We start from the raw sequence: 13426 nt of genomic DNA on the forward strand, positions 1-13426 counted from the left end.
AATATATGTTTTCATTAAAATGATGTTCAGTGGAGTTGAGGGTAACAACCGGTTCAACTTAGAACATAAAATTCCAGTTATTTTAAAAAGCAAGAAAGTTGTAAAATTGTGACCCGATTATTTAAACTTGATCTGTAAGATGTTAAATGCAAAGGATCGTTAAATTATCGTTTCAATTTATTTATGGGCCATTAAATGTTTTGTGTTTTCCCTCTTGGTTCTCAGTTTAAAATTAACTCAGCAGCAAGTCCTTTAAAAATGTTATGGCAAACCAAGTGTTTATAAGAATGCATTTAAAGTATTTTAAAAATTTAGTTTACTTTAGAGTCGCAAGTGCTACAGGTCGTATTTTGAATATAATGCTTTTGCTTACCCTTTTTATATCGATCTCAATATCTTTGGGTACCTCAAATCCAGCTGAAGGTTTTCAGCAGAAATCTCCCAATCCCAATGTGGAAAATCCATGTAGTGCATCTCGTATTTGGGTTTGGAGACCCATCCTCGATAGATTTGTTAAGGTCAATTCCACCGATGATATGAAAGCCCAATTAAACGCTATGGCAGAAACCATAACAACTTTGCAGAATCGAATCACCTGCAAGGATGAGCAATTAGTTTCACAAACGAAGGAAATCAAGGATCAAGGTGATAGAGTTAATGTTTTGACACAAAATGTTAAAATCTTGCGAAGTGAGCTGATAACTGCCAGGGGTGAAATCATAAAGAAAGAGAAAAAACTTAAATTGAATACGGAAAAAATAACTAAAATTACCGATGAACTTCTGGAGTGCAGTCGGCAAGATACTTGTCCTGCTAATCGTCCCGATGGAATTTACAAAGTGAAAATTCACGGATTAAAAGCATTCGAAGTGCCCTGCAGCTCAAACGGTTGGTTAACTATTCAAAAACGTATCGATGGCTCCGAGAATTTCGATCGATCCTGGAAGGACTATAAGTATGGTTTCGGTAATGTATCTGGAGAATTTTTTATCGGACTAGAGAAAATGCATTATATGACTCGAGAACGAAGCTACGAACTGTATATCAAACTTGGAAAAGTTAATGGATCCACTAGCTATGCTCATTATGATAATTTTCGGATTGGAAGCGAACAGGAATTATATGAATTAAAATCTCTGGGGTTATATAATGGTACAGCTGGAGATTCTCTGAGAAGACATGAAAACCAAAAGTTTACCACTTTCGACAGGGATAATGATTCCTTTAAAAATAATTGCGCTTCCGATGAATACGGTGGTTGGTGGTACTACAATTGTGCTCAAAGGTAAACAAATTTAAATAATAATCATATTTAAGCGAGTTATTTAAATGTCTTAAAAATTACAGCATGCTCAATGGAAAGTACTACAAGGAGGGACACTCCAGGGATAAAAAAACGAATGGAATTATGTGGGGCTCTTGGCATAACAATGATTGGACATACTCGCTGACCTTTGTTGAAATGATGATTAAGCCTAAAGCCATTTAAGGTTTCAGAAATATCTTTAAAATTCCTTTATACTTTTAACTATTCGCAAATACAAGGAGATAATTGTCAGAATGTACAAGATAAAATATATTGTCGACATTAGCGGTATTTTTGTAAAAAAGAAAATGAATTGGAATGTTTTTCTAGGGCGATGGTATTTTTTTACGTTTCAGTTGCGGGCACACTGCTATTTTGGTTTCTATTCGTCCCATAAAATTCAAAAAATCTTTTTTCCTTTTATCTGAGTTTTCAAAAGATTTCTAAATTGAAAACTCAGTTGACTCCGACTCAGTGCCCAAATTTTCAGTGTGTCCTGCCGGAACGGAGGTGTGTCACCAAGGAAACTAGCGGCAAAGCCACAACAATTGGTCGTTGAGAGTGACGAAATAGAAATCGGGAGATAGCAGCGGCACCAGCAGCAGCAGTAGTAGTAGTAGTTATAGTGAGTACGAGCACACCAGACATCGCACATATCACCGCACGCTCAGTGCCCAGCGAGCAGTTTCGGCGAGCAGTTCCCGTGAGATATAGCCGCGGATATGACAACGATAGATTGAAACGCACTTACACTGGATATTTCTCCATTTTCTAGACGCAGCAGATCCGTAGTCCCCTAGATCCCCGAACCAGCCCGATCATGTCCAGCGATGCCAATACGCCCGTGCTGCGCAATTGCATTCAGTTGCCGCTGCCGGAGGAAGAGCTCCTGGAGGTTACCGCCAAGGCCAAGGACTATGCCATCATGCACGGCGCTGCCATGCGCTCAAAAACAGCCTTCAGTCCGGACTCCCTGAATGTGGGTGGTACAGTCGAACATTGCTAGTTGAGTCTTGTGTAGTGATTTATAATACTTTCGTAGACAGAAGTGCTAGATTTCAAACAAAATCGTAAGTTTCCGGATCGAAGGAATTTACGTTAAATGTTCTTTATCAAACATATTTATTGATAGAGCAACAAGTGATTTAGACTGGATTTAACGACTCAAGAGGTAGTTTCTAATCTTTTGTATATCTTTAAATATATTAAAGGACAGATAAGCTACCTGTAGTTATTCTTATATAAAATGAAGCAGTTAGAAGGGCTGCTCGAGATTCAACCTAGAATTGTTCGATTGAACTAGAAGATCACAATACTAACCAAAATCCTTTGTAGTTCGCCCCGTTTGTGCTGGTACCTTCTTCGTTTCCGCGCAAGGAGTTTGAGAAGGCGGTGGCCCTGCAGCCGATCATCAACCGGCTGATGCACAATGTGGCCCACGACGAGGAGTTCATCACGACGACACTGGCGGAGACGATCAAAGTAGATGAGTTCACGGCCGGTCTTTTTAACATCTATCGCAAGGTTTTGGCGCACGGATTCACCCAGGTGAGACTTCGTCAGCTTGCGTTCATTCATCTCTGATCCTCCGCCCTGCACATCACCATCACAAACCACAACGTATCCACCTCATCCCCATCGGGAGTACATATACAGGCAGCCAGTTTGGGTTTCTCGCTAGAATTTATTGAGCCCCTCCACCCGCGGTCGCAATCTAATCGCCCATCCATAAATCGCCCGGCCATAGTTATAGTCGCTAATCTCGCGTGATTTATACGAGCATCCTGGTCTCCCAGCTCCTTATCGTTGGTTCGCCCAGTTAGCCTTGTTAATCGACGTAGGACAGCCCATCCCTGACCCTAAAAACGCTAGCCTTTTGCCATTGCTCTTCCTTTTTTTTAATTTTCATTAATTTTACCTAACGAAACAGCACAGAAACGAATTTTATGAACTTTTCCATGTCGATCATATATAATAATTTTGTTCATATCAGAAAGGTGACAAGTTGAGTTTATTTTTAATAATTGTATATTGGTTTAGTAACTGATAGGGCTTATTAAAAATAACTTTGTTTGATTATTTTTTAATCTCAATTGGAGATTGTAAAAGTTTTAATTTACTTTCCCTTTTAATTTATAGTTACGAAATTGTAATTTGAGTTTACTTGCAACATTTTTGAAATTTCATTTATATCAAGTTAAAAATGAATTTTGTGTGCTGTGCGAATTGCTTTTCTTGTCACCAACTGCTCAAAAGATAAAACTAAGCCATGCAATTGTACAAACTATCGATCTCAACCACAATCTGTTGCTCCATTATCCGTCACTCATTGCATCGCTTTGCTTCGAAAAATGATCGAATCAAATGAAACCGTAAACAAACCGAATCGAATCGAAGAAAATATCACTGGGGATGCTGCGCAGTGATCTGATGCTGGAGTCCGGGTGTCCAGAGTTGTCGCCACGGGCGCTGAGGTTGGAGGCTGGCGAGGATGCGGAGGCTGCTGAGGGGAAAGAAGCTGGAACTGCTGCTGCTGGCACGGGCAGAAAGGAGGAGGCGGAGCGGAAGGAGCACAGGGAGAAGCAGCTATGCCAGGCCACCAGAGAGCGGGAACGAAGGGCGACCGGCGCTCAATCCGCATACTGCTGCTGGAAACAAGTCGAGATCAATACGATAGCTTCGGGCTTTGGCCATTTGGGACCAGCAAGTAAAACCATACAAAGGTGCTGTCTGTCCACACCCACTGTCCATCAATGCAACCATGGCAACACCACCACCACCATCAGCAACACTTTCCGCTACCCAATCCTGTTATGACCCGATCATCTCATTCCTGCATCGCTTGCATCCTCCGCCTAACCACACCAAATCACACACTAACACTAGATCCAGAAACCTTTTTGATTTCCGATTCAATTACTTTATATTTTCATTCCTGTCTTCTTATCTTGTAAACTGTATAATTTTATACGACTTGACAGTTTACAAGACTTAAGACAAAGGGATTACAAATTGTAAAGTTTCTGCTAAGATAATCCTGATTTGACTTTTATATTGAAAAGAGAACTTACAGTTCTGTACTTTCTTAAAAGATCTTCTTACTCCTTCTACCTAAAATATAAAATGAATCAATGCATTATTTTTGAGAACAATAAGTTTAAATTTTATATAAAGTAAAGAGTAAATTCTTCGGTAAATTGAACTTGATATATTTTTGAAAATCTAACGTGCTGTGTGTGCTTTGGTGTGTGTTGCTTTGTAAAGTCCCTTGTAACTACTTTAGTTAAAGTTGATTTTGTTCCACTGTTTCTTAGACATGTATATATAACCATAGCTACATATTTGGATGGCAATATGATTGAATGCCATTTTTGGTTGAGTCCTTTTGAGATTGTTGCGTAGATTTTTGATTTGCTGCCGCTGCCTGTCGCCCGTTGCCTCCTGCCTGCTCTGTTCCTCATCTGATCTGCTCTGCTCTGCTCCTGCTACCCGGCTTCTGACTCCTGCATCCTGCCACCTGCTAACCCGCTTAATAATCTCCATTTTCCCCCTGTGATTGTCCGTTCAGCTGTTCCCTACTTTTCCAACTTATCTTAAAGTCCCTTCCTATACGACAGTCACGGATATGTTTAGTTAAGGGACAGACTTTTTAGATATTTACGGGATATATTCACATGATCTGATAAAGCCTTGTGTTTAGGCAATACTTCATTGCCGAATTCTATATTTCACAACTAAAAAATCTCTAGAACTTTCTGGAACTTTCTTCTGCCATGAAAGTGTCTAGCGGCTAATCAATAAAAATTTTTACATTTATATTTTGGTTGTTCCTTTTTTAAAGTCACTTAATGATAGATATTAAACTCATAGTCTCAAGGCCAGTATATGACGATTATTCGCTATTCGTAGACCAAATATATATGTATATATGAAGCCCCCACATGGAGAACCCACAGCTAGTCTACAGATAGGGTTACAGATAGGGATACGAGCCCAACTGATATAGATACGCCTGGTAATTGTTTATTTAAAGTGGATGTGGGCGATAACAGGGCCCATCAGGTGCATTTTCAGGGGCGAAATATGGATAGTAAATCCAGGAATTCGTCTTTAATTATACATTTCAGCACAAAAAACCGGATCCTATCTGTGGAGTCTCGAATTCCCAAACTTCTAAAATGTTAAGACCGAAAACACCTGTTTGTGGTGTTTTATTTTAGCGATTTGCCTGTTTACTTAATTGCCGGCAGCAATGACGTAAACTTAATTTAAACAGATTAGTATGTTTATTAAACTGTAGAAGTAACCACTGTAAATGTCGATGGGATTATAACTCGTTTTTGCTGCGCAATGCTCGGTTACACTTATCATGAAATGCGAAGAGAGTAATGATTTCATGAATGACTAATTAGCATAACAATCATAAAAAAGTTCGCGTTGAACCGAAAGTATGATCCACACTTCTTTCAAAGTAGTGAGGTCTTCTTTTATATGACGAATATGTATTTTTAAAAATACGATACAATCCGTAATCTGACAAGTCTTCCAGCCACTTAAAAAATATGAAGATTAAAATATAGAATCTTATATTAGAGGCACTCGGGCTCAATTTAAAGATAAGTTTCAACTTCATGATTGGAAACCTACTTTCTCTATCTAATTCTCTTACAATCAATCTAAGAATAGACCAAAAAAACATATTTCTTGGCTATATAGTTTAGATCGTATTGGGGAAAAGCATCGTTTCACTCTACCATCTTGCACCATTTCTCGCCTATAAATAATTTAAAATATATATTGTATCCGCACCTGCCTCATCCTATATATATATATATATTTAAGACCTATGGACGAGGATCACACCATACCATATTTTTTTAATCGCTTTATCGGCTAAGTAGTAACTTTAAGGGAAGCACCTAATGTATATATATTGTATAATGATCATAATTGCAGGCATATAGCATCGGTCTGTTGCGATCCGACTATATGGCACACGTGTCCGAGGGCTGTGCGATAAAGCAGGTCGAGATCAACACGGTGGCCTCCAGTTTCGCTGGCATTGCCACTCGATTGGTGCCACAGCAGAAGTATTAAGCGCTCTTCTCTCTCTCTCTATCAAAAGCACGAATGCACAAACACACACCTCAAAAAAATACCTGTCTTTCTATACCCCAACCTACCCCTCCCACTCACGCACGCATCGTTCACTAATTACTGATCAGTGATCAGATTCTTAGAGGTTTTGTCTCTAAAGTTTGCTGATCATTGATCACTGATCACATCCCTAGAGGTTCCATCTATATCGTTTTTGATGTCTCTTTTTTGCATGCGGTTTAATTGGTTATAGTTTTATCCGTCTCTTTCTACACGCTGTAGCTTAACAAATGTTTGACATTTACACCTAACCCCTTCCTCCCCCACAATTTCCCTAACCCCTTTTGCGGTTTTGGTCTCAATTAACCCCCTCATCTGCCCCCAACAATTGTTGTTGTTTGTTGCTGTTGTTGGTCATTAAGCGATTACGGAATTATGCTAACCTGTCTCTTTCTGTTCCGGCACTTCCCGTCTCTTTCACCCATGCAGATTTGTACTTAGCGAACTTGGACATGCGGATAAGCTGCACAATGTGAGTATTCCTTGAGAATCCTTTAGGAACATATGATAGAAGTAATACATGTGTCTTACCTCCTTCCAGATGCCCGATAACAAAGCCCTGGCTGGACTCTGCGATGGCATGGTCAGGGCCTGGGAAATCTATGCCAAGCCGAAAGCTGTGATCCTGTTCATCATCGAGGACGTGTCGTATAACATCTGCGATCAGCGATTCCATGAGTTCTACATTCGTGAGACCTATCCGCACATAAAGGTGCTGCGTCGCACTCTTACCGAGGTTCATCGGGAGGGCAAACTTGGCCTGTCCAAGGAGCTGCTTCTGTAAGTAGAACCAGAAAAGAGGCCTATTTATACGATTTTTTCACTGAATGTATTAACATTACCATTATTATAGGGGATCCCTGGAGGTGGCTGTAATCTATTTCCGTGCTGGCTATGAACCAGGGCACTATCACTCACAGGCGGAGTGGGATGCCCGCTATCTTATGGAGACATCGTTGGCCATTAAGTGCCCCTCGATTCATTACCATCTGGCGGGGACCAAGAAGGTTCAACAGGCACTCGCCCAACCGGCAGTTCTCGAACGTTTCATTAACGATCCGGAGGAGATCAAGGCAGTGGGCAAGATCTTTACGGGTCTGTATTCACTCGACGACAACGAGGCGGGCAATGCCTCCTACGAGATGGCACTGCGGACTCCAGAGCGATTCGTGCTGAAGCCTCAGCGCGAAGGAGGTGGCAATAATGTTTACGGCGTGGATATTCCAGATGCCCTCAAGGTAAGTTAACTATTTTTAGTAGTTTTAATTTATTTCAACAAGAGGGGTTCTGGTAAACTTTTGTTTTGAGGAGTCACCTTTAACACTCAAAAATCTATAGTTTAGTTATAAATCGTTTTGATTTTTCTTGCAGCGAATGTCGCGCGTGGAGCGGTCTGCCTGGATACTCATGGATCTGATCCATCCGCCGCTGACCAAGGGCTATATGGTGCGTCCCGGTGGCGATATGCCGCCCCAGATCGTCGACATGGTCTCCGAGCTGGGTATCTTTGGCGTGGTCATCGGTGATGCCGAACACATTATGCATAATTACCAAGCGGGACACATGCTACGCACAAAGCTGTCGACCGCCAATGAAGGAGGTGTAGCCGCCGGAATGGGCGCCCTGGATAGTCCCTATTTAATTGACAGCGATGACGAGGACGAAAACAACTAGGGTCCTTCAATTGAAGGCTCCAAACGCCGGCATTCCACCTGTTGCCTCAGTCTTGTATAAATAATTATTTTTGTAAAGCGTGTTGTAAATTTTTCACAATTTTCCCCATCCCAAATTGTAATAAACAAAACGTAAAGTTAGAAATTTCTGGTCAAGATGCAAACTGGATTTAGGGGTAAAAGCTTTGCTACAGTTAACTCGAACTCTTAGTTTCTAAGAACTATCACCGGGGAGTAGAATTGAGTGGGAAGGGTTGATCACGCGCAGCGTTTACTACCTGATCATCTTGCGATAGGTGACGTCCATCAGGCGGTCCACCAGGCTGTCAATGGGATGGATGATCAGAGGGATGCTTGCAAGGCCAACCAAAGTGGGCACCGTTTTTAGTATTGGCGAAGGAGCTCGGGTCAGCAGTGATTTCGTGGCCCATGTGATGCTAAAAGAGTAAAGAAAATATTATGTTATTATATTAATACCATTTTATATGTTAGTATGGATAGTCAGTAGATTAGATCATGAAAAACTACTTGCTTTAACCTACTTTATAATATATATAAACAAGTTTGCAAATTTTAGAGAGACTTATGACTGCATTGTCAATGTACTGATACAACATTTAAGTTCGTTTTAAACATTAAACCAGTTTTCTGCGACACTGATGAGGTAATGTACTATATATATATATAAACAAGTACATATCTATAGTTTAGTTAGCTATTACGTAATGGATAGGAAAAACGTAATGGATAGCCACAAACGATATAACAAGGTTTTCAGGGAATGATCCCCTGGGAACAGAAATACCCACCGATTGATGACCAAGCCAGGAATGGCGACAGAGGCCAGCATTTGCCAGCAGAAGACATCACCGCCCTTAATGGCCACTTCCCTGGAGGATGCCCCGTTCATCTGGAGGCGTAGTGACTTGTCAAAGGTGTCTGTGCAGACATATCCAATGGCCATGCCGTAGGTTGCAGCCACCAAAGATTTCGGCACCAGCGGGCGGAAGGACTCGCCAATTTCGTTGCTGTAGCCTAGAAATAGGGAAAATGGTTTATATTTATATAGAATTACCAAGATCAGATATAAACTTACCCATATAGCGAATGAAGGTGTCCCGGTATATGTCCAAGTCCTTCTCAATTACCTTGTGGGCTGTTTCCTGAGCTTCAGTCCCCTTAAGGACATTTTGCTTGTCCTCCGACATTGTCTTCACTGTACTATTATTATTATCACTATTTCTTTATGTGGAATGAGATTTTGTTGACGGATAGTCGAATTGGGTAATATCTGATGGTGATCTGTTCCCACTGACGGAAAATCAGCTGGAGACTGCGTGTTCTAAAATTTCATTGTTTTTCAAATTCAAATTTAACCGATCAATGAAGTTGAGTCCGCCAAACTCCACAACATGAAAGCCGTAAAAACAAACAGTTTATATAAATAATTAAAATCATATGCGGTTATCGATAATAGGGAATCTATATCGATTGGAGATAGCTAACAAAAAAGCTAAAGATAGCTAAATTATTTTGTAAAGCTCTTTTAATTTAAAATGAACTTTTAAACAACATTTACAAGGCCATTTTGTTTCCCTTTGGCATAAATGTTATTTAATTTTATTTATTATTAAAGATTTATGTAAAACCTGTATTAAATAACTAAATTTCAAAAGGCCCTCCACAAAAGTTTCGTGTGACCAGTTACGCTGCTCTTCGGCGATAAGTGAAGCACTCGATGCAGGCACACTGGCATATAAAAAAAAACAAGACGTCGTCATTCGCGTTGGAATTCCAACAAAATAGTTAAGTTTTCCTTTTGTTTAACACTTGTCGAACAGCCAACAAGTTAGCCAGTGACGATTGCCTGGATTTCGGAGCAAGTCAGCCAGCATAAATGTGAGTAATGCCGGAAAACCCACTGCAATCCCCGCCCCCAAAGTTCGCGATTTGTGTTTTTGTCAATGCCGCTGTATGTGCAGAGCATTAGTCATGCCCAGAAATTCGATTTTGCTTGCGAACTGCGTCACCGAAGGACCCTGAAACCGGAATCTACGGAGTTACCTCAAACTAAAGGCTTCGGATTGGGTAACCAAAAGCTTTGATTTTCTATGAGAGCGGACAGGAAGAGGAAGCAGATGACTGGCTTTAGGCCACTAATTGAATGCCGAATCCCGCTGGGGAGGGGCTTTTATAATCTGAAATACAACTAATGACAACTATATTCTATAGCCACAATATCTGGGATGCGATCTCGTATGGAAATTCGACATCACCAAAAATCCCAATATATATATTTAAATCTTCCTACTAAGGCAGTTTTGAATGCAGGTCCAAATTGCGCAAACCAATACAGCAAGAGTAATACATTTTCCATATTTCAAGAAAGCATATGTTACAGTTAGATTTCTAGAAATCAATATCTCTATATATAATAACTTTTTCCCTATAATAGCCTTACATTCAATTTATAACTTGTTTAATTCGATGTAAAAGAATTTATATGTTTATATTGTAATCCAATTCGGATTAAAGAAGATATTGCCCTTACGATCTGTTATTTATGTTATCAAAAATGTCTCTAAAAACTGAATTAGACATTTCTTCTATTGTCAGTGCTATCACTGAGAAGTGAAGTTCCATGTTCTAAAACTCAAACCTATAATTTTTCAGCACTATGGCAGCCGGAACCACCCTACAGAAGGCCATCGATCTGGTGACCAAGGCCACTGAGGAAGATCGAAACAAAAACTACGCGGAGGCATTGCGTCTTTATGAACATGGAGTGGAGTACTTCCTTCACACTATCAAATGTAAGAGCTCTTTTAAAGTCATGTCATAGACAGATTATAAAAAATTGTAGAATAAGACTTGTAATCAAACTAAATACTTACATGGCAATTCCTATCTTCCCAATAGATGAGGCGCAAGGCGAGAAGGCGAAAGATTCGATACGGGCCAAGTGCCTCCAGTATTTGGATCGCGCCGAGAAGCTGAAGGAGTACCTGAAGAAGGGAAAGAAGAAACCGCTTAAGGAGGGCGGTGAGTCCAGTGCCAAGGACGACAAGGATAAGAAGAGTGACAGTGATGACGAGGACGGAGACGATCCAGAAAAGAAGAAACTGCAAAGCAAGCTGGAGGATGCGATTGTCATAGAGAAGCCAAAGGTTCAGTGGTCCGATGTCGCCGGTCTAGATGCCGCCAAAGAGGCGCTGAAGGAGGCCGTTATCCTGCCGATTAAATTCCCGCAGCTGTTCACCGGCAAGCGAATTCCGTGGAAGGGCATTCTCCTATTCGGACCTCCCGGTACTGGTAAATCCTATCTGGCCAAGGCTGTCGCCACGGAAGCCAATCGCTCCACATTCTTCTCGGTGTCCAGCTCGGATCTGATGTCCAAGTGGCTGGGCGAATCCGAGAAGCTGGTCAAGAATCTCTTCGAGCTGGCCCGCCAGCATAAGCCCTCGATCATCTTTATCGACGAAATCGATTCGATGTGCTCGGCGAGATCGGACAACGAGAACGACAGCGTCCGGCGCATCAAAACCGAGTTTCTGGTTCAGATGCAGGGCGTGGGCAATGACACTGATGGCATCCTCGTTCTCGGAGCCACCAACATACCCTGGGTCCTTGACTCAGCTATCCGGCGACGATTCGAAAAGCGTATCTACATTCCGCTGCCGGAGGCACATGCCCGCCTCGTCATGTTTAAGATCCATCTGGGCAACACCACCCATGTGCTCACGGAGCAGGATCTCAAGGAGTTGGCCGGCAAAACTGAGGGGTATATATAGCAAAGCATATTAATTTGGATGGCTTGATATGTGTGGCTACAGTAGTAGCTACTATCTGCTATTTGTTGCCCCACAAAATCTAGCCATTTTGTGTACTGTTCATAATTAGAATTCTTAACTAATTAATTGATTTTCCGCTTTGCAGCTACTCTGGCGCGGATATATCGATCGTGGTGCGCGATGCCCTGATGGAACCTGTGCGCAAGGTACAGACCGCCACACATTTCAAACGTGTATCCGGACCAAGTCCCACCAACCACGAAGAGATTGTTAACGATTTGCTAGTTCCTTGCTCGCCGGGGGACAACGGTGCCATCGAAATGAATTGGATGGATGTGCCCAGCGACAAGCTCTTCGAACCGCCCGTTACCATGGTATGGATATTACATTATAATCAGACCTTTTCCCAGTATTTATATTATTCCTATATCATATTTTTCCAGCGCGACATGTTAAAATCCTTGTCACGCACGAAACCTACTGTGAACGAAGACGATCTGAAGAAGCTGCGCAAATTCACAGAGGACTTTGGCCAGGAGGGCTAGAGATGATCCCCGCCAGAAATCGCCAGCACCACCAGCTAATTCTAATTGTTGCCTATTGCATAAATTCTAACACGTTTTACTTCTGGCTCTCCTTAAACATTTTTTTTTATTTTATATATATAATATGTAAACATACGAAATACGGTTAAATTGTAATTGAAATTCGTCGTGCGATTGCTACAGAGACAAGGGAGATGCAGTGAGCGAAAAGAGGTTGGGATTGTTGTAATCACAAAGTCAATGTATTTTTGTACTCTTAATGTTAAGCGATAGAAGAAACCCGAAATCTTGAACAGAAAAACCGAATGCAATACGTGTGTCTGCTGCGCTTGCGCAATATTTGCCACTCGGACTCGCCACGGACAACTGACAACCAGATCACATCAAGAAAAAGGAGAAGCAGAAGCAATTTGAAGGAGCTAGTGAAGGAGTTTTAACGCAGCCGAGCAAACCTATTTAAATTGTAACGTACCAGAAATAAAAGCGAAACTTGTATACTTTACCGACATCCCGAGAATGCCAATTGCCAAGTGACTCGACGCGGGGGATTCCCTCCCGCCGCAAATGACCCCATTTCAATGTAAGCCACCACCAGGTGGGTGGGAAGCGGACAATCGGCAGTGTAGAGAAACTATGTGAAGAGAGTAGGAGCATTTTTGGCCCCTAAGTGGCGCAAAAGAATGCGCGACTTTTGCCGCCTGCCCTACATGCTGAGCGATAAGATCTTTCTGCGCGGCGAACGGCCCACCAGCATATGTATATGTTCGTTTCTGGCCGATCGACCAGATATTATCGGGCATGTTGTGAACGCCGACCGCTCGCACAGTGGGTAGTCCAGGAGTGAATGTTCTGAAAATAATTATTTTTGTTTAATTATTGTTAAATGCTAAAGCATCTTTTACTTTAGATAAGTTGTATTCCTTTTTTCTTGCCCTTCATTTTTTTTATTTAGGT

The 13426-nt window shown here is 41.5% G+C and overlaps 4 protein-coding genes across 7 annotated transcripts; 3 read left to right on the top strand and 1 right to left on the bottom strand.

Moving 5' to 3' along the window:
* The first annotated feature begins 262 nt into the window (after positions 1-262).
* On the top strand, positions 263-1489 carry LOC108116367 (fibrinogen-like protein 1). Its single transcript, XM_017228205.1, has 2 exons — positions 263-1285; positions 1348-1489. The coding sequence occupies exons 1-2, from the start codon at positions 264-266 to the stop codon at positions 1487-1489; spliced, it is 1164 nt and encodes a 387-aa protein (XP_017083694.1). The 5' UTR covers position 263.
* Positions 1490-1667: 178 nt separating this feature from the next.
* LOC108117480 (glutathione synthetase) lies at positions 1668-8281 on the top strand. Of its 4 annotated transcripts, none has more exons than XM_017229934.1 (8): positions 1668-2009; positions 2082-2285; positions 2642-2854; positions 3704-4029; positions 6893-6935; positions 7005-7243; positions 7317-7701; positions 7835-8281. In XM_017229934.1, the coding sequence occupies exons 2-8, from the start codon at positions 2127-2129 to the stop codon at positions 8135-8137; spliced, it is 1668 nt and encodes a 555-aa protein (XP_017085423.1). In that variant the 5' UTR covers positions 1668-2009; positions 2082-2126; the 3' UTR covers positions 8138-8281. The 4 variants fall into 4 exon arrangements, 3 of the variants coding, with proteins under 3 accessions (XP_017085423.1, XP_017085443.1, XP_017085433.1); XM_017229954.1 differs by lacking the exon at positions 3704-4029 and adding an exon at positions 6263-6396; XM_017229944.1 differs by having other exon boundaries at positions 1668-1931.
* Positions 8282-9585, bottom strand: LOC108117491 (mitochondrial fission process protein 1). The gene is made up of 3 exons (XM_017229970.2): positions 9233-9585; positions 8946-9171; positions 8282-8573 (listed from the first exon to the last, which is right to left on the bottom strand). The coding sequence occupies exons 1-3, from the start codon at positions 9342-9344 to the stop codon at positions 8411-8413; spliced, it is 501 nt and encodes a 166-aa protein (XP_017085459.1). The 5' UTR covers positions 9345-9585; the 3' UTR covers positions 8282-8410.
* Positions 9586-9862: 277 nt separating this feature from the next.
* On the top strand, positions 9863-12974 carry LOC108117624 (vacuolar protein sorting-associated protein 4). Its single transcript, XM_017230154.2, has 5 exons — positions 9863-10035; positions 10810-10949; positions 11056-11917; positions 12073-12301; positions 12371-12974. The coding sequence occupies exons 2-5, from the start codon at positions 10814-10816 to the stop codon at positions 12470-12472; spliced, it is 1329 nt and encodes a 442-aa protein (XP_017085643.1). The 5' UTR covers positions 9863-10035; positions 10810-10813; the 3' UTR covers positions 12473-12974.
* The last annotated feature ends 452 nt before the right edge of the window (positions 12975-13426 follow it).

The sequence above is a fragment of the Drosophila eugracilis genome, unplaced genomic scaffold (genome assembly GCF_018153835.1).
Source record: "Drosophila eugracilis isolate 14026-0451.02 unplaced genomic scaffold, ASM1815383v1 contig_498, whole genome shotgun sequence".
Lineage (NCBI taxonomy): Eukaryota > Metazoa > Arthropoda > Insecta > Diptera > Drosophilidae > Drosophila > Drosophila eugracilis.

Coding starts and splice junctions, on each gene's coding strand:
- LOC108116367 (XM_017228205.1), top strand. CDS start 264: ATGGCAAACCAAGTGTTTATAAGAATGCATTTAAAGTATTTTAAAAAT. Junction 1,286..1,347: donor TACTACAATTGTGCTCAAAG/GTAAACAAATTT, acceptor TAAAAATTACAG/CATGCTCAATGGAAAGTACT.
- LOC108117480 (XM_017229934.1), top strand. CDS start 2,127: ATGTCCAGCGATGCCAATACGCCCGTGCTGCGCAATTGCATTCAGTTG. Junction 4,030..6,892: donor GCAAGTAAAACCATACAAAG/GTGCTGTCTGTC, acceptor TCACCCATGCAG/ATTTGTACTTAGCGAACTTG. Junction 7,702..7,834: donor ATATTCCAGATGCCCTCAAG/GTAAGTTAACTA, acceptor TTTTTCTTGCAG/CGAATGTCGCGCGTGGAGCG.
- LOC108117491 (XM_017229970.2), bottom strand. CDS start 9,344: ATGTCGGAGGACAAGCAAAATGTCCTTAAGGGGACTGAAGCTCAGGAA. Junction 9,172..9,232: donor CACCTTCATTCGCTATATGG/GTAAGTTTATAT, acceptor CCCTATTTCTAG/GCTACAGCAACGAAATTGGC. Junction 8,574..8,945: donor CCTGGCTTGGTCATCAATCG/GTGGGTATTTCT, acceptor TTACTCTTTTAG/CATCACATGGGCCACGAAAT.
- LOC108117624 (XM_017230154.2), top strand. CDS start 10,814: ATGGCAGCCGGAACCACCCTACAGAAGGCCATCGATCTGGTGACCAAG. Junction 10,950..11,055: donor CTTCCTTCACACTATCAAAT/GTAAGAGCTCTT, acceptor TCTTCCCAATAG/ATGAGGCGCAAGGCGAGAAG. Junction 11,918..12,072: donor TTGGCCGGCAAAACTGAGGG/GTATATATAGCA, acceptor TCCGCTTTGCAG/CTACTCTGGCGCGGATATAT.